The following is a 13,382-nucleotide window of genomic DNA, read 5'->3' on the forward strand; positions in this document are numbered from 1 at the left end:
CCATTTAGTTGTGCCAGTAAGCAGTTGGCTTTTTAGCTGAAGGTGAGTCAGGGGTCGTTGGTTACTAAAACACATTGGAATGGCTGGGAATATTTCTATGAAATCATTGCTGGGAGATATATGGAGGTGCTAGTAGGAGACAGTAATGTGGAGCTATGTCACAGGGTGAGTGTGGTGTGTAGCAGTGTGACATTCTGCAGCAAGTGCTGCGGTGGAGACATATATACATATATATAGTTTTTTTTTTTCCCCTGCTCTGGATGCCTGTCATAGGGGAATGGCAGCGAGCCAATCTCCAGCTGGCTGTGGTTAACCGCTCTTACCACACAGGAAGGTGTAGCCTTTGCAAAGCCCTAGCTGAGAGACAGTTTCACTCTCTTCTCCTCCTTTCTCTGCCTGGTTCTCACGAGTCTCTTGTCATTTATGTAACTTTGGGAGACCATTACAGGACTTGTGTTTTTCCTCCTGCTGGTCTTCCTTGGCTATGAATCTTCATTTTCTATAGTTTTAGCAACATATACAAATTGTGTTCTAAGCACTTTGTAGTCTATTCTTTTTAAAAACTGATTTTTAACATAGAATTGCATGTTGCCAAATCTGGTGCACCTCTGCATAGAAACCAATCGGCTTTCAGATTGTATTGTCAAATCTTAATTGAACAAGCTGAAGTTGGAAGCGGATTGGCTACAATGTACAGCTTCACCAGTTTCCGAGCGCACTAGTTTTAGTAAATCTCCCCCTTTGTGTCTCACATGGTAATCACAACGCTTGTTAGCAACCCATTTAAAATGTATGTGGTACATAGCTGTCTAACTGTGCATTAAGACTATCCATGTAACACTTAATCATTACCTGATAGAAAAGCACAGTGAACCTACAAGTATTCCATTGGGCATTTTAAGTGCATGTAAACCCAGTGACTAAAATAAAATACATTTTACGTTGTTAAATTATTTTGAATATTTAAAAATATTACCGTCTGTCCGTGTTCACCCGATCCGATCCGCCAGACGGATGGAAAAGTAGGTTTTTCCTCCATCACACTTTGGCGGATTGGAGCGGGTCGGATGTCGGCGGGCTTGTCGCCGCTGACATCCGGGGGTCCATAGAGGAGCACCCGTTCAGGTCCGCCTAAAAAACTGGCAGGCGGACCTGAACGGGCAGCCCGTGTGAAAGAGCCCTTAGGGATGAATCAGTCATCAGCTTCCCTGCTGCCAGCTGAATATAAAAACAAATGCCAAGAGATCACACTGCCATTTTTTTTTCTTGTAACTGCTGTGATATTGTGTACCATGTTTTTTGTGCACCCCAGGCAGCTGCTTATAAGCTACTAGAGATTTTTCTGTGCACCTTATACCTGTGTACAGACAGCCAAATCTGAGGAATGTTTCATACTTGTGCCTTCAGCCATCACTGACATCTCTGCATTTTTTGCATGGTGCAGTTTCCATGTAGCTATAGATTTTACATGCATTATTTTTAATATAGAAGATGGATTTTGATGGATATCACACCAGAGACTCAGCCAGCATGTCTTTAATTTATTATTTTGTCAATCCAACAGACACAACATATAGGTCATTGCAATTTGTATATGCCTTCTTGACTAGGTAAAAATGCAGTAAATTCCTCACGGAACAAAATATGCTGTTGCATAAAGTTGTGAGCTATTTTAGAAGGCATTGACTGGTAAAGCAGACTGTAAATTAAATTACCAGCACAGTGGATGGTCTATCCACTCCTTTTAGGGTGGCGGTTGGGCAGGCATGGTGGTACATAGTTGGCAGTGGTGGCTGGTGTGTTTTTTTTTTTGGGGTGGCGGCAAACAACCACCCCCTAGCCCCCCCATCCCCACTATCTCACACAACCGGGTGGGCTTCAGGTGCACCCAGTTGACTGAAATAGGTGTTCCTTTGGTTTTATTGGGGAAGTGAGATCCTCCATCCTATGGATCTTGTTCACCAGAGATATAAAGTTGAGATACATTTACAAATAGTTGAGCTACAAAGTTCCATTCTTTTGGTATGCATGTTCAAGCTGCTTTAAGGTCCCCTTCACATGAGCATTCAGTCTGGATCTGTCTTGACAGATACAGACTAATCCATATCTATGGGCAGGCCGATGTAAATACTGTATATGGGCATGCATTTATGTGTGCAGAAAAAGGCTTTCTGTTCTTGTGGACATAAGCTGGTTTCCTTCATTCCACTTTTGTTTTTAGGTAACATACATGTTTTGCTTAGAGCCTTAGACCTTAGTGCACCAATGACTATTTTCTTCAACTTCAACGTGTACACTTGGCGTCTAGTGCGTGTGTCAAATCCTGGTGTTTTCGTGCACCCGGGTGGTACATGTGCAGCATCCAACCCTGCTGACTACAGCCTGTCTGAGAGGCTTGGAAAGGGGGACACCACCCCCCGCCCCAAAAAAAATGAAAATAAAACCAGTGTGGGGTTTTTTCCCCCTCAAATTCTATACCACACTCTCCAGTTCTGGTATTGATTTTAAGGGAACACAGTGTGGAGTGTAAATAGAATCCCTAAAGTGGAACTACAGTCTTTAATTATTGTTTTTTTACATATGCATGTGAAAAAAAACTGCCAAATGTACATAATCTTATCAATGTGAGTTGATGCTTTACAAACATACCGTATCGTACGGCGGCGTACGATACGTTACGCCGCCGCACTTCTACCTGAATCTGGCCCTTTGCTTTTATGTAAAGTTGGCAATTATACAGCATGTGTCCACTGGATGACTTTGTAACTGTCATCACATAAGAAGGCTTTGCTTCCTGCTCATCACCTTAATAAACAATAGACTGTCTGCAGTCTCTAATCATGTCAACCACTCACAATGCACCTGGTATCACAACACATATATCACAACCGTAGTCAGAGACCATGTCATCTTTGCCTAGGCTGTCGGTGAGGGTATAGAATTCAGAGCAGCATTTTCATTTGTAAAACAAGAAAGGAACTTTAACTTCTTTAAAATCAAATACTGGCCCTCATTTCAAACTCTATTAACAATAATGCCATTCTTTGTCACTTGTTGGAATCAATTACCTTCTTACCCAAACTTTTTTTCCTACTCCCACTGATGTTATTTAATGCCTTTCCTATGATTCAGTGCTAAGTATGCATGTCCTGGGCTGCCCTGGTGTAATTGTTAGAAGTATTCTTTAATATGTGGGAGTAGTTTTCCCAGCACTGCACTGCTCTTTTCTGAGTGCAACGTCTGCCCATTTCACTAAAGCACAGGCAGCATACCAGGGCACAATCATCTTAAACACTTTAAAAAACTTCTATACTGATCTTCGCTCAGTCCAAAGCTATTTAAGGGCCCATCTACTTATATATAGGCTGGGAAGATAAAGAAACCATGGTTTATTATCAGCAAACAATACCAAATTAACAATAGAACCATATTTATTTTACCACCAGGTTTCGTAATGCATAATTAAACCTAAAGCACGTATTATATTGCAGCATAGCAATTCTTAGATGTGGTGGCTGCATTTGTTTTCTTTTCTAGGTTTTCTTTCTTCTATTTTAATTTGGTGATCTGGCGAGTAAAACTGTATTTCAAAAGAACAAGCGCTCTTGCAATTACAGGCACGAGGAAAACCATGTAATGCTGGCAGGGGTACTTACAATGATCAGCTTTTATTTATTTATGGAAATCCTTTATCCAAAGGACAAAAAAAGTGTTGTAACTGCTAACAAAGCATTAGCTAGAGTTTGGCTTCAATCTGATAGTGTATTTAAATCTGCTAGTAAACCGAACATTCCTCTCCCCCCAGACTGACAATGCTGCTGTCCTAAGGTACCCCCCTGTGCTCCTTCATCCAGAGTGGGTGCACTCTAAAACAGGAGGGAGGTTAATGGCCAAATTACCAGGTGAAAACAGAGGGGGAAAATCCTAAAAGAAAAAGAAAAATAATACAGCCACCACATCTAATGATTGGTAAACTGCAATATATAAAATTTTAGGATTTTGGGTTTAATACTGCTTTAAAATGTGACAGGCGTGTAAATATGAGCTTGTGGGTTCTGCATGCCAGGACTGTCTTTCATTCTCAATCTGTCTTGTAGATGAGTTGATCATTTTGTACATGGATTATCTGCTGATTAACATCATGAAAGAAGATAGTTTAGCAGAAATTTAGCACATTATTCCTATATGTATAGAGCAGGCATATGCAATTAGCTGACTTCCAGCTGTTGCAAAACTACAAGTCCCATCATGCCTCTGCCTCTGGGTGTCATGCTTGTGGCTGTCAGAGTCTTGCTATGCCTCATGGGATTTGTAGTTCTGCAACAGCTGGAGGTCCGCTAATTGCATATCCCTGGTATAGAGCCTAAGCCCTATTCACACCTGAGAGTTTTGCTCTTTTTTCTATGCCTGACTAGGAAGAATCCAATTCTTTCTAATTGTGCCTGTTCACACTTGCATGCTCAGTCGCCCTTTGCTCTACACCGTATAAATTGTGAATTGTGAATTTTAAATGATAGGTCTACTTTCCAATGACCTCCCTTTTGAGTGATGGCTACAAGGATATTTTAAAAACTGTATTTTAATGAAGATTCAGCCTCCAGGATGACTGCCCGCATTGTGTTTTGGCAACATACACTCATTATTTTTAAAATTAAGCTTATGACACCAGCTGTATTGTCTTTTTGTGTGACATTTTCTGAAATAATCCAAGTAAAAGCGGTGTTCCAGCCGCAAAAAAAAATGTTTTATTAAAAGTCAGCCGCGACAAACACTAATATGGATGCTTGCCTGTCCAGGGAACCCACAATGTCGGGCCCCCCAAGACCGACACGTTCATCGGATTGGGTGCAGGCGCCCCCATTCCAACTAAGGGAACCCGGCAGTGGAGCCTTCGGGCTTCACTGCCGGTTTCCTACTGTGAGTCACGAGTCGTGTGGCGCTTTCTGAATGGCCCCGTCATCTTCTGGGACATGCACAAGTCCCAGAATGCAGTGTGGGAGAAGTGGAAATGATGCCCTGGGCCGTGGCTGAGCTAGGACGGAAGTACACTCAGTACTTCAGAAAAGGTAAGTAAAAAAATAAAAAAAATTATTATCCAAAATAGAGTAGTGGAGGGTGGTCTTTCCTTTAGGACAAAGTAGTAAAAATGGGCGAAACTCCGCTTTAAAGATTAAACACGGTACGTGCAACAGCCTTAATGTTGAATATAAAAATATCTAAGGACACATCTAGACTAGAAAACAGAAAACGCAATAAGAAACAGGTCTCGTGATATTTCCTTCTTTTGATCATATGGATTAAATAACAAAGTGGTTAATAATCAGTCATATAAGTAGGTTTGGGCAGCCCTAGCAGATGCTGCTGTTGTGACCGAATCCGAGTTCGAACAAGAAAAGCACTTCTGGGTGGTGGCAGAGCACCCCCCTCTCCAATTCTTATTGGCCCCTCAATATGATCGGCAGCCTCACTGGCCAATAAGAATATACAGGAGGTAGGAAAGGGCAGATAAGCTTTGTTTACAGCTTTGCCCAGTATTGAGCTGTGACATGGAGGTTTGGGAGGTGCTGCAGCTATGTAAAGGTAACTCTAGAGTGCTGTCAGATTATTATTTTTTTTCGTCATCTGTGTCCCATTGTGGAGATTTCCCTTAACTTCCTGTCCCAAAGCCAAATAGAAAGTGACAGAAAATCCCTGCGCATTAAGGGAATTCCTTGGGGACCCCCAGGTCATCAGAACTATGGGCACTCCCCATTGGAAGATTTCCCCTTTATTACTTTTCTGGGGACAACCCAAAATGTGGAATTTGCTTTTACTTTCACTGATGATGGTAAACAAGACATGGCGAGGGTGAATCTCCTTTAAAGGGGACACAGACAGCAATACAAACTGACCAGTGTTCTGATCCCTATCCACTCTATTTAAAACTAAAAAAGAAAAAAACAGCTGCTTTATGACAATATAAATATGGCTGTAAACTTCCCAATGCAAATAACCACATTGTTGCATGTATAGAAGTTTGGTATCGTCTTTTGTTGTATAATGAACGCTGTTTTAGATTTGGCATTATTCTTCTAGATTACTGTAAGGCAGTGGTTCTCAACCTACTAGTGCCGTGACCCCCTTGATAACATTTCCCAAGTTGTGGGGACCCCCCCACAGTAAAAAAAAAAAAAATTGTAGCGTGGGTTGTCGGCACCCAATGCAAGACGAGTAATTTGCACCCCTAACCCACAGACATTTAGCGCTCCCTTCCACTCGTACAGTATTAAATCCCCTTACGGTACATTTTAGGATGTACCACTCTTTCTCTTTGTTCTTCTTTTATCTCTCGCTATCTTAATTTATTTAATTTTTTTTTGCCATCTTTCTTGTTCTTTCTCTTATTCTATCTTTCCCCTTTTCTTTGTTCCTCCCCCTCTTTTCCTTTCGTGTAGTCTCTATTTTTACTCCTTCTCTTACTCCTTGGTGTGGAGTTGGGATGAGTGGCAGTGCTGGCAGTGAGTTCTGATCAGCCAACTTAGGTGCTCTTGTTCAAGGTCATCTGCTGATCTGAGAACTGTCGTAGGGACTTTTAATGGCATCTATAAGTGTTACCCACTGTGACTTCGGGTTCAAGTGTCTCGTAGCAGTGACACCTATGCCGAAATCAGGAGATAGGGTCTCCTTCAGCTCTGCCCACTTCACATTCCTCACCAGTCAGCTGACCTCTAGTCTCTGCCCCCCCAACCATGCTGTGAACAGAATGGGCGGCTGCGAAGAGACTGAGTGGGCGGGTGCGGGCTCCAGGAACAGCCCTGCTGGGTAGCCGTGAAAAGGCTGGGAGGGCAGCGCAGGCTTCAGGAACAGCCCAGGATTCGGTGACCCCTGGCAAATCGTCATTTGACCCCCGAGGGGGTCCCGACCCCCAGGTTGAGAACCGCTGCTGTAAGGCCTCATACACACAATAGGTTAACCAGAGGACAACGGTCTGAAGGACAGTTGTCCTTGGTTAACCTTTGAAGCTCACTGATGGTCCGTTGTGCGTACACACCATCAGTTAAAAAAACGATCGTGTCAGAACGCGGTGACGTAAAACACAACAACGTGCTGAAAAAAACAAAGTTCAATGCTTCCAAGCATGCGTCGACTTGATTCTGAGCATGCGTGGATTTCTAACCGATGGTTGTGTGTACTAACGATCGGTTTTGACCTATCGGTTAGCAATCCATCGGTTACATTTTAAAGCAAGTTGACATTTTTTTAACCTAAGGTTAAATAACCTATGGGGCCTAAACACGATCGGTTTGGACCGATGAAAACGATCCATCAGACCGTTGTCCTCTGGTTAACCAATCGTGTGTACTAGGCCTAAGGCTCCGTTCATATGTTGGCATCCCGGATTGCGGGAGTAATCGCCAAAATTTCAAATCATGGCAAATCACGGGATGTCCCTGCGATCCCTTTCCCTTCCAATGGGCCCCCGATCGTGGTGCGATTTTTCTGCTGTTGTCGCCCGATGAATTGCGGTAAAATCGTGCAAACAAAATCGCGGTACACCTGTCTCTCAAAAGGAAGTTGTGGCTGACCAAAGATAAATTTATCATTTTTAAATTTTCCTGAGAAGTGAGACAGTAAAACAAAAAATACTTGTTGTTGTTCTGATACCATCAGGGATCATGCGGAATAATTTATTATGGGATACAAGTTGATGAACCAGCTTAGTTGTTTAAAAGCTGAATAATAAAAACAGTGCGCTATGTAAACGACATAGGAGAGGTTCAAAGTTCTAAACTCCTGTGATGCCATTTTGATACCATCCCCCCCCCCTGTAAACTGACCACTGCTGAGTTCTGACGTGGTAATTTTACGTGCCTCTGTCATCCGCAGCTCTCCTCTGTCCTCCTCCTCCCCCCTCCCTGCCTGTCTCAGTGCCACTCTGCTTCCCACCATTTCCCTTGCTGCTGCTATAAAAAAAAAAAAAAAAAAACTCTTATGATCGTACCATTCCCTGTGTTAAATAACGACATGTGCCCCACTGCATGTGTTTTATAAAAAGAATTGCAGATTTCTACCTTATTTCAAAACGCCGCCCAGGGCTCACGGGAATGCTCACTGCTCTCATCCTTTCCTCCCCTCCTCCCGGCTGGCATCAGCGAGAGTTCTCAGATCTTCCCGCTGTAGCTGTCAGTCTGGTAGAGGAGAGTGGCTTGCAGTCACGTGAGCGCCGGGCGGCACTCTGAAATAAGGTAGAAATCTGCATATTTTTTATAAAACATATGCAGTGGAGCACTTGTTATTTTTTTAACATTGGGGATTTTGTGATCATAAAGTGGCTTTACAACAGGGGTGCCCAACCTTTTGAAGGCTGAGGGCCACTTAAGCGACTTAGTAACCGAGACTTAGTCTCGGGCCACAATGAGTGGAGTGAGCAGATAACAGATCTGTGTCCAGTCTGCATATGCAAAGCAGACACAGCCCAATCTACTCTATGGGCCCTCCGATCCAATCAGATAGAAGGGGGCAGATCCACTTCTGTTTTTTTGTTTTTGTTTTGTTTTTAGCAGATCGGATTGGAGGTAGGCAGGTGTAAACAGACAAAAGTATGTTTACATTTGCCGCTCCATAGAGGTTAACGGAGGGACCGATTCTGTGAAAGGGGCCCAAGGCTGCTTTTACACTGATGGTCTGCGGTCTATTGCGGCGCAGCGTACCTGTGGTTTTCCCGCCGGTTAGCTGCACTTTGCCATAGACATCTATTATATCCTGCAGGTCTGGTGCCCTTTTCTGAAAAGCCGCTTGCTTCCTCTACCGCCGACTTAATTTACAACACTGATGCACTCGGATGGCAGGTCGTCAATCTGGGCTTGCCAACCAGCCATCCCAGAGCAGGAGGTCGCGGGCCACATCAGAGGGCTCCGCGGGCCACTGGTTGGGCACCCCTGCTTTGCAACCACTTTAAGTTAGAATAGAAGTATTTTTTTTTCCATAATTATACTTGCCTAGGTGGATGCAGCATCGATCCGATGCTCCCCTTGGCACCTCTACACTGAGAAGCGAGCGATCGAACATCGCTGATGGCTCGGTTCTCACAGCTCCTCGAGTAGAGGGCTGCCGACTGTCAATCGGCAGCTCTACGCTCTGCTCCCTCCTCGTTCACTGGAGTGCTGAGCTGTAGAGGGGCTTGGAGTGGCCGTCTCAGGCTCACTGAGAGCCTGAGAACGGGTGTCAGACTTCCATTATCGGGATGATGCGGTGCCTGGACTGATTTTTGGGACATCAGCAGAGAGCGGACTTCAGCCTGCTCTCTGTTGAAAATGGGTTACAGGAGTGCAAAACGAACTGCACTCCTGTGATCCATAGGAGAAGCCCAGCCAAATGAGCTTTGGCTGGACTTCTCCTTTTAAATAAATATAAGGTCTAATCAGGACAGATATGTCTAATGTGTTTTTAAAAGCAACTAGTGCAAGTACCTGATTTTGACTTTGTTAGCCTCCTACCATCCCATGTGCAGCAGAGCGCACACTAGAAGAGTGAGAATTGGCACAAGAAACATACTGATAGGAAGAGAGATCAGTGACAGGGAGATATGTACATCAGGCTGTGGCTTCTCCCGTCCATTCACAGGATGGGGGCATGATCAATACCTGTCTGTATCTTAACTAGAGATGAGTCCAGTTTCCTTCCTGCATGTGTTGCATTTCAGGGCTGAGTGAATGGACAGAAATCCTCTGGCTGGTAAAGCAGCTGGCATACATGTATTTAATCTGTGTGTTTACCTGGTCTCCTAGAGTTCAGCTTTATAAGGAAACAAGGATGGTTATTATTTCCATTCTATATGCCACTCTGTTGTTGTTCAGACGTGAGATGGCATGCATCAATAACTGTGTGTATGGTTGTGTTTACTCTTCTTGGTATGACTGAATGGGAAGAGGGTATGATATTGGGGAATGTCTACTTTAAAAAATCTCTGTGGTAAAAATAAAAGCTAATAATTGTGCAAATCCGATTGGTGTACAGTAATCCACATAAACCAATCTCAGGTGAGCTTATGTACATGAAAGTAAGCTAATTTCTCATTAATTGTTATAGGTTTTAGCACACTGCGACAATATTCTGTGTTCCTCAAATCAAGCTATTGTGCACCTCCAGGACTGCTATGGTTCGGTTAGCATGTTACATTTTTCTCTAGTTACTATAGTATTTAATGCTCTGTAAGCCTATGTAAAAAAATGTTTCATAGTGAATTAGTGTTTATAAACTTTAGAAATTTAAGATATAATATCCTCACATTGGGATTCTCTAAATCCATTTTCTCTTCTCTTTCTAGCTAAGTGCCAATGTGCTGATCTTCCTTTGTACAAACATCATTGGCATTTGTACCCACTATCCTGCAGAGGTTTCCCAGAGACAGGCCTTCCAAGAAACACGAGGTTACATCCAAGCCAGGCTGCATCTGCAGAGGGAAAACCAGCAGCAGGTTAGTACTTAATGCCACCCACGTGTGTTACACCATAGAGGAAAGGAACAAACTGCTATGTGATGAAACATCACATGTATGTGAATCTCAACTCTGAGCTTGCAATCACCATCTAATTAGCAGGTTAGCATGAGGTACAAAACGTGTGTGATTGTTTACAAGTTATATTGTAGAATAAGCAACAAAATTGTGTGAGATGCAAGGAATATGTTAGGCTGGCCATACATGAATCGAAATTTTGTTTGTTCGGCATTTCACTCAATTTATTGGCTAGCTGGATGTACACAAGTTGATCTGTTGATTGACTTGTGTACAACCAGCCTGTTGGGTGTCCCCCCCCCCCCCCCCAAACGATCAGTGCCACTATAGCCAGCAACACTGTTTACATTAGCTCAGTGGGAAGGATTCCCCTATCCACATCGAAAAATGTATGTATTTCCTTGGAAGAAAAAAATGGGACTTTTTTTTTGGTTTATGTTGTAATTTATGTGCTGTGTGCTTTCTCTTCTAAGCCTGACAACAAAAACTCCTGGTATGAGCGACCCTCCTTGTCCTGCCTAGATACAAGGAGGAGTGTACATTGGGCACACCCCCAGCACTGCAGGAAGTAGTGCCATGTTGAGTTCAAAACCTATGCATGCACAGAGCATCCTTTCTCCAGAGCTCAGTTTTGTGGAAGAGAGAGAGTGCACTGCACATTCGTGGTATTGGAACGCAGCAGAACACTCCTTTCTATAATGCTGGGGTGTGCCAATGTATGCCGCAGCTTTGCAGCTAGGCCAGACGGGGAGGGTACCTAAGGCTTAATGTACACGGGACGTTTTTACAACCTCTCCTGAACGATTTAACTTGCCAGATAGTAACCTACGTTTAAAACGTCAGTTTTGCTGTGTTTAGCCGCATCTTGCCGCGTTTGCTTTTAGAACCGTTAAGGAGCGTTTGGCGCTTGAAATGCCTCTTAACTCAGCGTCTGAACTCGTTTTTTTTTTTTCTTTCCAAAAAAAGCCTCTAAACTCAACTGCCTAGAAACGACTGTAAACACCCATGTGTACATGTACTGATAAGATAACAGAAAAATGCCCAACTGCTCCAAAACGTCCGTTTACCAGCAGCAGTGTACATGAGGCCTTATACTTGAAGTTTTTTTTTAAAAGCTTGGGAGAGAGCCTACACGGGTATGACATTTTAGACGTAGCTTTATTTTTTAATTTTTTTTTTAACTATTGAGGACACTTGAATGCAGGGGAATTTTATTTGAAAGGCGAACATGGCTATTAACCGTTAAGGAATTTCTATAATAAAAGTGTTTGTGCTTGAATAATATAAATGATGTTCTCTGTTTAACCATGCAGGAGCGCCTCCTGCTGTCTGTTTTACCACGTCATGTGGCAATGGAAATGAAAGAGGATATAAACACCAAAAAAGAAGACATGATGTTCCACAAAATCTACATACAGAAGCACGACAACGTCAGGTAAAGTTTATTTTCTAAACATTAAAAATAAACGGACTGATATAAAACTTACCTTGTAATCTAGTTATGTATTTGTATAATTTAAAATTTTATATAGTAACATAGAAAAGTAACAGCATAAAAAGACCAAGTAGTCTATTGAGTCTGCCCCCTTTTTTTTCTTCGTTAACTTTTGTCTGGGTGTAGATCTAGGTTTGTCCCAAGCATGTTTAAAGCTGTTAAGACTGCTTTCACACTGGAGCGGGTGGGCGTTGATGGTAAAACGCTGCTAATTTCAGCTGCACTTTACCGCCATTTTAGCGGCGCTATTCGGCTGATATCGCTTTTAACCCCGCTAGCGGCTGATGAAGGCCCGTGTAGCACCGCTGCCGAAGCGCTTTGCATGCATTTCAATGGACAGGAGCGGTGTATACACTGCTCCTAAGATGCTGCTTGCAGGAGTTTTTTTAAATGTCCTGTCAGCGCATCGCCTCAGTGTGAAAGCACTCGGGCTTTTACACTGAGACTGCAGGGGAGCCGTTTTTCAGGCACTTTACAGGTGCTATTTTTAGCCCAAAAGCGCCTGAAAAACGCCCCAGTGTGAAAGAGGACTTGCTGTCTCACTACCTCTTCTGGAAGTTTATTCCAGTTCCCTTCTCTCCTCCAGACTGTACATATTAATAGCTGGATTCAGGTAGGGGCGCGCATCTTTGCGGTGGCGTAGCGTATTTACACTACCCTGCCGTAAGTCAGAGAGGCAAGTACTGTATTCACAAAGTACTTGCCTCCTAAGTTACGGCGGCGTAGCGTGAATAGGCCGGCGTAAGCGCGCCTAATTCAAATGAGGATGTGGGGGGGCGTGTTTTGTGCATATTAACTGTGACCCAACGTGATTGACGATTTTTACGAATGGCGCATGCGCCGTCCGTGTACATATTCCAGTGTGCATTGTGGCAAAGTACGCCGCAAGGACGTATTGGTTTCGACGTGGACGTAAATTACGTCCAGCCCTATTCACGGACGACTTACGCAAACAACGTAAAATTTTCAAATTTCGACGCGGGAACGACGGCCATACTTAACATTGGCTACGCCACCTAGGGGGCATCTTTATCTTTAGGCGGTGTATCTCTTACGGAAACTGCGTATCTTTACTGCGACGGGCGCACGTACGTTCGTGAATAGGCGTATCTAGTCATTTACATATTCTACGCCAAACTCAATGGAAGCGCTACATAGCGGCCAGCCTAAGAATTGCACCCTAAGATACGACGGCGCAGGCTGTCGTATCTTAGCTAGGTTTAAGTGCATCTCAGTTTGAGAATACACTTAAACTTAGGACGGTGCAGATTCCGAGTTAGGTCGGCGTATCTACTGATACGCCGGCCTAACTCTCTGAATCCACCTATAAGTTCCTGAAGTCGCTCTCAATATGTTTTATCTCCCAGACCTTTCACCATTTTTGTTGCCCAT

The 13,382-nt window shown here is 43.5% G+C and overlaps 1 protein-coding gene across 2 annotated transcripts in view; it reads left to right on the top strand.

Moving 5' to 3' along the window:
• ADCY6 (adenylate cyclase 6) overlaps window positions 1-13,382 on the top strand; it is a 284,434-nt gene that overhangs the window by 200,291 nt on the left and 70,761 nt on the right. For both annotated transcript variants that reach the window (XM_040341193.1, XM_040341194.1), the window contains 2 exons: window positions 10,307-10,456; window positions 11,809-11,930. In XM_040341193.1, the coding sequence (XP_040197127.1) occupies window positions 10,307-10,456; window positions 11,809-11,930 (272 nt within the window). The remainder of the gene's footprint in view (window positions 1-10,306; window positions 10,457-11,808; window positions 11,931-13,382) is intronic.

The sequence above is a fragment of the Rana temporaria genome, chromosome 2 (assembly GCF_905171775.1).
Source record: "Rana temporaria chromosome 2, aRanTem1.1, whole genome shotgun sequence".
Classification (NCBI taxonomy): Eukaryota; Metazoa; Chordata; class Amphibia; order Anura; family Ranidae; genus Rana; species Rana temporaria.